Below are 12739 nucleotides of genomic sequence, written 5' to 3'. Positions count from 1 at the left end.
CCTCCAATCTCTGTTAAGCAGCATGGATATATTCTCATATGTACTTTAGGGATAGACAATACAAATTTAATGACCTATAAACAAATAATTAACTCTCTGATTAATGATGAAAAGCAACTATGAACATCAGTTTGGTCAGCCTTGCTACAATAGAAATTACCTCAAATTCAAATTTAGAACTGCCAAAGTTAGTCCTTTGTTTCTGCCAAAAGTTGTCTGGCTTGATTATCAGTGCAACATGAATACAACAAGGAAAGGACTCTTGCAAAATCTTCAGTAGAGGCTTAATAGAGTCCCATTTGGATCCACGCATGTCCACAATAACTGTGAATCCTCGTTTACAGACTTCTTCACTGTGGAAAAAGAAAATAAAAAAATAAATACATCTTGCAAAGGTAAACTAAAGAGTTATATACCACACTGCTAACTTCATATTAGAACTACATTGATATATGATTGTTCAAGAGATAATCATTCAGTTTGACAATGCATTTTGTATTTCAATACAGTTAGAATATTAGTAAAACAAACAGCAGAGTCACAAGAATGAAGAAGGCAATAAAGTTTGGAATGAAAGATTATAAATATATATAAATATTTTATTCTAGATGATCAAGCTGGACATGGAGAGAAAGAAAGGAATAAAAAAGGAAGAAAGGAAAAATAACTGGTTACTGATATGGTAGTCACATCAAAACCACTGTCCATGTTCAAACAGTTCATTAATCAATTAGGGAAAAGATAAAATTATACATCAAAAGAAAATAGAACAATGAAATAGCACTAAATACTACAAATTAAACCAAACCCGTTCAAATGATTTATTGATGCTCCTAAAGAATGGAGGGAGAAGACATAGGAAAACAAACAAACAAACAAAAAATAACAAAGATGATGACCTTGACTGTCACCATTTCTTGAAAAAAAAATCTGACAGTTGACACATGGAGGGCTCAAACAATCTCAGCTGGAAAAATGTCTGATTAGCATGCAAGCTGGGAAATATGGAAGCCAAAATCTTGGTTTAGAATATAAATACTTTGGAGGGTTTTTAAAAAAAATTTACACTGGGAGTGGGGGAAGGCAAAGGGAGGGGAGCTAGGTGGCACAGTGGATAGAACCTGGAGTTAAGTTTGACTTCAGATTCTTACTAGCTACATGATCCTGGGTAAGTCACTTAACAACAATTTCCTCCCTCCCCAAAGAAAACTAAACTAGGAAAAAGAGGAAGATTAAATATAGGGTAAGGTGGGGTGGTTCAGTTTCAATGGGAAAGATAAATTAGAATAACAGAGACTATTTTAAAAAAGAGAACATCAATAAAATAGTTTTTGAATTACTTAGGGAAAAGAAGTTGTTCATGAGGGAATCCAAAAGAAATTTTGTTACTATCATATTACATTTAATATATACCATAAAAAGTAATATGTTCATTGGCACATATAAAATCTTTTTCATTCTTTGTATATTGAAATGTTGGTTGATGATTAAGTTATTTATTTTTAAATATTTCATTAAACTTTTTAAAAGAAAAAAGTGAGAAAGCAGAATGTATCAATTGCTTTTATATGTGTTAAGGTTCTTAGAAAGTTTAAATTTAATTCTTTCCTGGTTTCAAGACTAGTATTATTTCTATTAAACTGTACTACAAGTCACTAAATAATTTTGGACGTCTGTTCCAGCACTAAATCTATGATTTTATCAAATCAGTTCTTCCTAACTTATGAATGATAAAGAAATTACAAGGGGTTCATTTTCTTAAACGACTCAATATAAAAAATAAGCTAACATGTCTTCCATAGGCTGAATCAATTTAGCAGAAATATATTTTTTACTATTTTCAAAATATATATAAATGCTATTTTTTAAACATTTTTTAGAGTTGCTATTGTGATTAATAAATTATAAATTTATTTGGAAATAATCATTCAACCAACAAAAATATCCTTGACTCAGAAAACTGAAAATAACAATCCAGTACCCTCTGAAATCTATCAAGAAATCATTAATCTAGGGGCAGCTAGGTGGCACAGTGGATAGAGCACCAATCCTGTAGTCAGGAGGACCTGAGTTCAAATCCAGTCTCAAATACTTAATAATTACACAGCTGTGTGACCTTGAGTAAGTCACTTAACCCCATTGCCTTGGGAACCCCCCCCCAAAAGAATCATCAATATGTATTTTAACAAATATACATAATCTTTTTCTGTATTTCTTAAGGGTAAAAAAGAATTCTCTTAGAGGGAAAAGATGGTAGAACTCTTGTTACATATGGATGGCCTTAATAATAATCATTAATAAAATTTTTAACTCTAAAACAATAGAAATTTTATTCTTCAATATTATTTCCCTGATTCAAGATGTAGAAACCATCCCTCTCATCACTTTCCAAGACTTCCCTTATTTTCTTTGGCATAATTCTTTTAATCTCCTTGTTAAGGCTCTATGACAAAATTGTCAGATATCCAAAATCTTCAAGAAAAAAGATTAGGGGCAAGTAATTCGTGTATCCACCATTTTTCAAGATTTATTTTGATCGATGAACAACATCTTTTCTTGATGCCTGGTTTGTAAGGGAAGTGAAGGGAATAAGCTTATACAGAGAAACCTACTATATGGCAGGTACTATGCTAAGCATTTTACAAATATTACCTCATTTGAGCCTCAACAACCATGGAGGTAGGTGCTGTTATTATTTCCATTTTGAAGTTGTGGAAATTGAGGCAAACAGAGGTTTACTGAAAGAATCAGATTCAGATATAAAGATATCATACAAAGTGTTTTACACAAAATCTATTATTTTTTTAAAAGTTCACTTTCTGTTTAAAATTACCTTCAATCCAGGATGAAAAGAAGTACATATAACTTGGTGTCCCTTGTTAAAAGCCTCAGGTGCTATAGTATAGGGAATATTTTATGATAGTTTCCAAGCTACACCACAGTTAAGGGACAATTCTAATCCTCACTATTACACAGTCCATTCACTAAAACAGCTTGTGTGGTCTAATGGTGTTGGAGCCATGTCATTAGCTAGGTAATGAATGTAAAAGACTTTGAAAATACCAAATTACTATGTGAATGCCAATGATATTTTTAGGTTTTCACCCAACCTGAACCATTGCTTTACTGTGACAATGAAGAAATCATCTGATATCTAGCCTTAGGTAATCAACCTTGGAAACTGGCCTAAATTTAAATCTTTGTAAAACTAAATGCTACAGCTAAGTGTAGATTTTTGCCTAATTATATCTTTATAATTATATTCTCTGTACCCTTTACCACAGAATGCTAAAAAATAATACATTCATATGTATTTTATGTATGGGGACTGACATAAACATAAAGCTCAATCCATTTGTTTCTTATTTTAATTTATAACATGATGAATCTTTCACAGTATAGGGTATTTTTAAAGGTTAGAGTCCATATTATACCTATATTCCTTTGTGGATGACAAAATGAATTATGAATGAGTTTTTTTTCAGCATTATGCTGTAATGTGGAAGCTGATTCATACCTGGTTAGATTCAATGAAGCAGGATAGTTACATAATTGAAGAAAATGATAAATTTGGCAGGTGTTACCATATTACCCCCCCCCCCCATTCCTTAAATGATTGATTTCATTTAAAACTAGTGGATGCTCACATAACTTACTTTCACATCATTTCCTTTCACTTCCAGGTCAGTCTATATTAGGAAATTTCAATTAAGGTAGCAATATAAATGGAAACATATTGTGCTTCATTTGCAAATTTATAAACCATTTAGAGCATTTAGACATGTAAAAGTCAACCAGGCCCATCAAAACCAATTGATCTGAGTCTTATTAAGTTTAAATGGGGGGTCAATATGCTAATTCTCATTCAAATATTTACTTTAGGTTTACACAGGTTAAAGGAGAAAACTCTATAAGGGTATATAATAATTGTTATTAATTCTATGATGTACTATAGAATGTTGTTATTGAAGTAACAAATATATCTAAATCCATATACCAAATAAATGCCATCAGAAAACTGCAGTTATATGTTTTATTAATTGGTACTTTAAATATCAGTCTTCATTAGATCAAGATAGATTTTATTTTATTATAAACAAACTTCTTAACATAACCTATAACAATGCTACAAAGTTTTCCCACTTGAAAAAGGCTTAGAATGAATCCTGAATAATTCCAGGCTGTATAGCAGAATACATAGAAAAACAATGGATTGGAGATTATCTGGAACTTCTCAGTTGTTTCAACAACAGTAGTTTAGCAGTGCTAACTGTGCATCTCCTAATTTATTTATTTTTTTCCGAAGTAGAAATGAGGTGCTATTTAAAGAGAAATGAATTATAACCATCTAAGAGACTGGTTTGTATTTATAGGCACCTAATCAACATGCACAGTTCCTAGCAAGAGAGATTACATGCCAGACATGGTCCATAGTTCAAGACATGTGCTATTTGACACATATCTCCCCATTTGCCAGTTGTTTCCAAGGCACTTTGCCCACAATCCTTCCTTTCCTTTAAGATAAATTGAATCTCAATTTAACACTGATGTTCTCACTCTACTCTATGTAGATTTCTTCTACTTCTTCTTAAAAATAATTTTCTAAAGAAACAGAAGCTTTACTGGACACAGAGATGATGTGAGTTCCTTTTTAAAAACTGAGAGATGAAACTGAACTTCAATCTACAGTAACTGTGTCCTTGAGTAAGAAAGAATGCACTATGTCAGAATAGATTACTCAGTCACCTTAAATTATTCTTGAAAAAAAGTAAAATATTCTAGAATACATTCGTCACAGAGTTGAACAGAATATATTAAAAGTTCAGGCTCAATCAAAGATTATAAAAGTATCAGAATTAATATTATTTTAAATGTTGTTTTAACCCCCACAAACAGAAAATTGAATAACATATTCAATGGTAAAGAACAAGATTTGTCTAGCTATTTTTTCCCTCAGAAGATTCATACAGATTTTTCACTATTGAGTTTCACTACTCACCTGGTAGCACTAAAGGCAAAGAGAAAATTAAGCAGAATAAGACAGAGGTGATAGTCCCACCCCCATCCCCAATCCCATCAGTCTTCTATTTTGTTAAAATTGAATCTAGAGAACTATGGCCAGCTCTCATTTTAAAGAAAGACATAAAAAAAAAAACTGGACTACAGTCGATGAGATTCCTCAGATGGAGAGGAATCTACAAATCATATCAAATGAAGAATAGATGTCTAAACTAGAGAAGGAGTTGTAAAAGAGAAAGAGAGACACACAGGATCAGAGACTTGGAACTGGAAAGGACCAATTCCTTCATTTTATAAATGAAAAAATTGAGACCCAGAAAAAGTTAAGCAGCTTGCTCAAGTTCACACAGGTTAGACATCTTCTAATTCCAACATCTTCTAACTCCAAATCCTGCTCTCTTTCCACTGTGACATATGAAAGTTGAAAGATGTATAAGAGAAAGACTTGCTCTTTGTTCCCAGGTTCACTGTACAGATATGAGAGAGCAAAGATTGACTAGCACCTGTCAGGGATGTTGTAGTGGGGATTTCCTCAACTCCCAAATTCTACAATTCTGAGGAGTCATACAAAGCAGAGAAATTAAAGAGAAAGGAGAAAATGGTAGTCATTTCTCAAAGGGGTTAAATCTCTACTGAACTGTCACTATAGCTAAGGCATCACTAAGGGACACACACAACCTCAAATGGTAAGTTGAAGCATAATATTTCAGTATTTTAGCTATGAAAATAGTACCAATGAACAAGTTAAACAAAGGTACATTTGTCACTGACTAGTCTTATTTGTCCTAAATTTATCTCTTTCAAATCTGAAGGAATACCTTACCTTCATATTATTGTATATCAGAATTGGATGAACAAATCATATTTCATTTATCATTTCTTTTTATGATCTTAAGAGACCCTGATCATTTCACCTGAAAATCAGTCTTTTCTTTTGTTCTCTTAGCACAGATATGGTAAAGGAATCCATAAGAACTGATAAGATCATCAAGTGAAATAGTTTTAAAAATTTTAAAGTCCTGGAACAAAGCTTTGGAGGTCATCCATGGTTAGTGATTATGGACAGAATGAAAATCCCGCAAAAGAGGCAGAGAAAGATTGATAAGTGGGAGGAGAATTAGGAGAAAGTAGTGTCACAACAATCTAGAAAGAAGAAACTATCAAGGAGAACAGGATGATTGACAGTATCAAAGACAGCAGTTAAAAAAAGTTTGAAGACTGAGAAAAAGCTATTAGATCTGGCAATTATAAGATCACTGGAAACACTGAAGAGAGCAATTTCAGTTAAATGATGAGTAAAGAAGCTCAAAAGTAGAAAATTGAGAATCAAAGGAAAGGAAAGAAAGTGAGGGCACCTATTATTGCTACTCTTCTCAATGAGATTTGCTATAAAAGGCTGGAGAGGCATGGGATAGCTGAAGGGACGGACAGATCAATCAAGTGTGTGTTTTGAGGATGGGCCAAACATGGGAGTATCTGCAGGCAACAGGGAAATAGATAGGAAGTGAGTTGAGATTAGTGAGTAACTAAGGATGATACAATCTGCTGCAGAAAATGGAATGGAATAGGATGTTCATGTAGAAGAGTTTGCCTTAGGAAAGGTCTTTTTTAAAAATATTAATTAATTAATTAATTAATTATTAGGGGTTTTTTTGCAAGGAAATGGGGTTAAGTGGCTTGGCCAAGGCCACATAGCTAGGTAATCATTAAGTGTCTGAGGCCAGATTTGAACTCAGGTACTCCTGATTCCAGGGTCAGTGCTCTGGCTAGTGCTCTGTCCACTGTGCCACTGAGCCGCCCCAGAAAAGGTCTTTTTATGTGAGGATAGGGTTAAACAGGAGATGGTCCTGGAAGGCATATGAGTTGAAAGGGAGGGAAGAAAAAGATCTCAGTGAATTATCTAAATTTTTTTCCTGTGTTTTGTTAGCTGTCCAATAAATTAACTTTAAAATTTTACCAAGAGAAAGAACAAATGGATCCTTCACAAAGATAGTATCTTTTAGTAAGTTAGGCTCTATTAGTACCTCTCACCAAGACTGCTGGATAACCTATGGGGAGAAAAGACAATTATTTTTTTCTAAACACCAGCATTCATATTCACCAATATCATTGGGCAGTGAGTAATATCATTCTACCCATATAATACTTTGGATTAACTGAATATATTTATAATATGGTCAGTGACAGAAAGGGGTAGAGAATGGTGTTTATGGTTTTGATTGTTTGGTCTAGATTGCTTGACTTTATTAGAGTGAAAATTTCCTCTACCAATGCAGAATGCAAACTGTTCTACAACTTGAAGAGTTTCAAGAGGATTTTTTAGGGGAACTTGAGAGGTAACATGCCTTGTCCATGATCACAAAATTAATATTTACCAAAGGACTTGAACCTAGAGCTACACTCCTCCCCAGTGTGCCATGGATATATCCTTTGTGTTAATGACAACAAATTAATTTTTGATTATTACCCTACTCATACACCAAAGAAAGGTAACTTAGTAGATAAGCAATATGTGATAATGATTTCCCCTCCCAATGGACTGCTTTGCAAATATGATTAAATTAGTATATAATCTGTCACTGGGATATGCCACTTCCCTATATTTTGATCTATGTTAATAATGTAACAAGAATTGTGTCAGAAACATCAATTAGAAAAATTAAGGAAATCATCTTAAATGTGAGTATAAGTGTCTGTAGGGGACCAATCATTTATACGAAAACATTAATTAGGTTCCCATTATGTAAAGACCTTTTTTTAGGCACAAGAAGAGACAAAAAGATGACAAAGATACAGATTGTACTCTCAAGGAATTTATAATCTATTGCAAAGAGAAAACATACAAATCACCACAAAACTAAATAATAATCGATAGATATTTAAAATTATGAAAAATTTCTATAACAATTTTTGATATGAGTTGAGGGTTGGAGAAAAGTAGGAAGGGCAACAGGAAGAGATTACTTTCAAATGGAAAGGACTAGGGAAAGTTTCATATGAAGCTGATAATGAGAGATAGATAGGATTTTAAGAGATAGAGTTGGGAAGCAGAGATAAAGGAGAAGAAGGAATTTAAAGTATAAGGACGGTATGACTAAAGATTCAGAAGAAGGCAAATTTTATTGTGTTGGGATAGGTAAGCAAGTTTGGTTTCAATGCAAAATAAATGAAGAATGAAGAGATAAGACAAAAGAACGCTGAAGAGAGATTGTGAAGGTTTTGAAAACTAGGCTAATAGCAAGTTTACAAAGCAACTATCCTCACCACAGCCTTGTGTAAGGTAGGTAGCACCAATAGTATACTCAATATATACATGAAGAAAAACATGACTGAGGGAAGTTTAGTGAATTTCTGAAGATCACATTGTTAATAATGTATTTGGAGAATTAATGGTTTTCAAAAAGTCCAGGAATGATGTGTTGGAGCATTCATTAATTAGGAAGACTATTCTGGTTGCAATTTGAAGGATAACTCTGGAAGAGGGAGCAGTTGAAAACAGGGGATCAGGTAATAAGTGACTGAGTAGTTCAGGCAATAGGCAATGAGGGCCTGAATTGAGGTTAAGGTTTGTTGAGTAAAAAAGACAAGAGTGATGAAAGATATTTTGGGAGATCCAAATGATAAGATGCAGAGACTGAATTGAGATGGGAAGTGACAAGAAAATATCAAGGATGAAATACTCCTGGCTGACTGTAAAAATATGGAATCATTAAAAGTTGCATACTAGACATATTAAGTAATTTCTTAAATGGTTTGCTTTTTTCAAATTACAAGCAACAAATCACAACTTACCTAGGAATACAGGCAAGGTATGAAATTAGTCTTCTCAGATCCTCCTGCCGTATTCTATCATGATTACTGCGAGCTGGAAAGGTTAAAATAGGACCTCCACGTTTATCTCTACCACCTGAAAAACAATCAGAAAACACTCAATAAATGCACAGAAGGAAATAATAGGAAACCAAAAGAAAACATAATTCTACTTTTGGATATATTTTTTTTAAAGACTTCATTTCCATCCAACACAATGATACAAGACATACTGTGAAAAGCTCATTTTAATCAAAAGCAACAGCCAGGTACAGCAATGCCAACAGGCAAGAGTCCTTGTTTTATCTAGGCATGCCAAGGCTATTTCTAATCTCTTGGCAGCTCATCGAATGAAAAATGTCAGTGGGTCACCACACAGCCCTGCATATTATTCACAGTATGCTGCTACGTGAACTGTCTTTTCATTGTGTTTTCTTCTTTCTTCATCTAGAATGAATTTTCATTTTGGAAGAAAAAAAGTTTAATGTGTGTATGCATAGAATAAATATACCTTCAGTAGTTTTTTTTAAATCCTCCCTTTTCTATCAAAGAAAGATTCTGCTTCTAACCCTGAAAGAAAAAGGATGGAAACCATCTATCCCTGCAGGTGCTGCAACTGGTGCTGATGGCCCTGAAAAATGTGTGAAATAGCTGGCATTTATCTAGAGCTTTAAGATTTTCAAGCTTCTTACATACATTAGCTCATTTGAGTCTCACAACCCCCTGAGGTAAGTCCTCAAAGTATTATTCAAGTGTTACAGATGGGATCTGAAATTACAATAGATGGATAAAGCATATATATATATATATATGCAAATGTATATATGTGTGTGCATATGTATAAAACATTATCCATACATTTAAGATGATTACAATCTATTTGTGGAATGAATAACAAGACAGTATATGAATGAATCTTAAATAGTGACAAAAGAATGCTCTGTAAATTCAGGAAAAAAGAAACTCACTTCTGGATGGAGTGCTTGGCATAAAGGAAGAAAAGATGGAGTTGGGTTTTCCAAAATAGGTATGATTTAGATAAGATACAGCTGGAAAGATAGATGGGAATCCACAAATCATATTCAGGAGAATGCTTAATACATAAGCTTATTATTGTTCAAACATTTCAGTTGTGTCCGACCTCATCTGGAATTTTCTTGGCAGAGATGCTATATCCTTTTCCAGTTCATTTTACAGATGAGGACATGGAGGCAAAAAGTGTTAAGTGACTTACCTAGTTACACTAAGTGTCCAAGGATGACTTTGAACTTAGGTCTTGACTCTAGACCTAGTACTCTATGTACCATGCTACCCAACTGCTCCAGCATATAGTAGTAAATGTTTAACAAATGATAGCTGATTGAAAATAGACTTATTTGAATAAATTTGTGGGGATGTGAAGGTGACTAAAGATAACACTTAAAATAGCTTGAGTACAAACCATGGAGATTCCTGACTGCAAGGCTAAGGGAATTTGGAGTTCAATACATTGTCAGAAGACAGCAGTTTTAGAATAGGAAAGGGCCTCATGAAATTAATTGGTCCAGAAGTGCCATTTTTCAGATTTGGGAACTGGGATTCAGAGTTCTCTAGTAAAATTAGAAGAATTAATATTTTGATCCAAGTCACTGACTAGAAATTCATTGTTTTTTTTTCTTTCCACTGCACCATTTCCCCCTATTTCACTAATAAAACTTTCAAAGGATTCAACATCCTCTCTTTTGATTGCTTTATTTAGTTATATGATCACTTCATGACAATGACAGCCTTTCTCCTGTTTTAACTAATCTTTTTTAGTACAACATCTGATCACAGCAAAGTTTAGAGACAGAATCAACATGCTTATTGCTCCCTCCTTCCACAACCAAGCCCTGGTTCTAATTCAACATCTTCTGCTTCAAAGTTCATGCTATCTGATTATACACACTGTCTTCAAATCCTTGTCATTTACCCATCACCTAGAAATTCTCACAACTCTTGGCTGATTTTAAAGCTCTGTTATCAATCCCTCTTTCATCGCTAAAGAGTATGATATCCACAATGAAGAAAGACCCTTTCAATAAGTCTTTGAAATTCTGAACTCCCATTTTTATTCTACTTCAGCCAACACACTTCCCAACAGAACTTGGATTTCAAAATCATTAAGAAGAATCTTACTTCCAAGATCTTGAACTTTGAATCATCTCTCTCAAGGCAATTTCCTTCTCTTATTTACTTCCCTTAGCAGTTTTTACTTTTCTTTGTTGTATCTCCATAATAGGTACTAAATAAAATGCTTAATGATGACTAGATTGCAACCTTCAGTACCTCAATGTCTCTTTTTTCTCCCAGTCTATCACTGCTACTCTGTCCCCATCTCTACCTTACCATTAACCCTATGATCAACTATTACATTGATGCTTTTACTTTATTTACTTTTAATATTCCCTCTTCCCAAAGCTTACACTAGGACATTTCTAATACCTATCCACTTTGCCCTTGTTTCACAGAAAACAGATGCTATTAAGGGAGTTCCTAAACAAGGCTGGGTACATCCCCTACAAATGTATGCTAACTAACCTCAATTTATTCTTTGTTGCTGGTTGACAATTATCTCTTACTATTACATTCCCCAAAGTGATTTAAACTAACCCTCATCCCTAGTAGCCCCCAATTATATTCCTTCTAATTTCATTCCCAGAATATGACCTCACTTCCTAATATTAATGAAAAGATTGAAGTCATTACATAATCATATATTTATAGCAGAAAAGGGGTGTGGGTGGTCATATAATCCAGATCTCTCATTTTATAGTTGAGAATCTGAATCTAAAAAGAAAAGTCATGATAATAACTATAATAAGGGAGAGAGATGTAGGATTTGAATTCAGGTCCTTTTCCTCTAAATCCAGTAATCTTTCCCCTGTACCACATAGATATGATTTACTCTAAATTTTTCAATAAGCCCCATTCCTCAATTCCTTCCCTCTATTCTCAGTTATATATGGTTGCTGTGTAATCCCTGTCCTTGTATTATCACTTTCTGTCTTTGTGATGACATGGTCCCATTTACCATCTCTCTTTTATTCTACTACGTTTTCAATATCTTCCTCTATGAAAACTAAAAACATGTTAAAGTCTCTTTTATCCTAAAACCATCCTCAAGCTAACACCCTCTTGCTTCTCTTTATTGGCAAACTTCTGGATATAATCTAACATATTGTCTCTGTTTCCTCATTACCCACTTACTCCACAATTACTTTGTATTTATCTTCTATGCCAACCTCTCTGAAAAAGTGACCATGATGGTCTTATTAGGATCCCAAGCAGTTGTGGCATTGTTGCTACTTAAGCCCTACAGAGGCTCAGAGCACAGGCCAAAGGATAAAACTTTCCCAGAGATCTAAAAAAAGATAGGGGAACATAAACACAAATGTAAACATACAGGAAAGCCTCCCCGTTTAACCCCATGGCAGAAAGTCATTAGGTTTCCTCAGTCTTTTCAGCTCTCCTTCCCTTAACAGTGAGTTAGTTCTCTGGTCATATATAACATAAGAATTTTGGTATATATGTGCAAACAAAAGTCTTATAATGAGCTCTTTATAACCAATCAGTTGCCAGCCACAATATCTTTAATGTGACTTTTTTTTGTGGAGGCAAAAAATTGGAAACTGAAGGAATGCCCATCATTTAAGGAATAGCTAATATAATGATATATTAATATAATGGAATACTGTTGTGCTATAAGAAATGTTGAAGGGAATAAAAAAACCTGAGAAGTCTTTCATGTAGTGATGAAAAGTGAAGTGAGTAGAACTAGAACAATTTATATACTAATAGCAATGTTGTAAAGATAATCTACTTTGAAAGACTTAATAACTGATCAATATAATAACCAATCACAGATCCAAAGGACTTATGATAAAACATA

At 33.6% G+C, this 12739-nt stretch overlaps 1 protein-coding gene across 5 annotated transcripts in view; it reads right to left on the bottom strand.

The window, feature by feature from the left end:
- The window catches only part of TRIO (trio Rho guanine nucleotide exchange factor), a 600806-nt gene that overhangs the window by 288781 nt on the left and 299286 nt on the right, over positions 1 to 12739 (bottom strand). For 3 of the 5 annotated variants that reach the window (XM_074199601.1, XM_074199603.1, XM_074199604.1), the window contains exons 2-3: positions 8812 to 8926; positions 161 to 353 (exon numbers count right to left, since the gene is read on the bottom strand). The exons of the other annotated variants lie outside the window; for them this stretch is intronic. In XM_074199601.1, coding sequence (XP_074055702.1) covers positions 161 to 353; positions 8812 to 8926 — 308 coding nt within the window. The remainder of the gene's footprint in view (positions 1 to 160; positions 354 to 8811; positions 8927 to 12739) is intronic. 5 annotated transcript variants of the gene reach the window in all.

Source organism: Macrotis lagotis, chromosome X (genome assembly GCF_037893015.1).
Source record: "Macrotis lagotis isolate mMagLag1 chromosome X, bilby.v1.9.chrom.fasta, whole genome shotgun sequence".
NCBI classification, from domain to species: Eukaryota; Metazoa; Chordata; class Mammalia; order Peramelemorphia; family Peramelidae; genus Macrotis; species Macrotis lagotis.
Note: the sequence above shows the minus strand (reverse complement) of the source record. Positions and strands in the feature narration are given on the sequence as shown.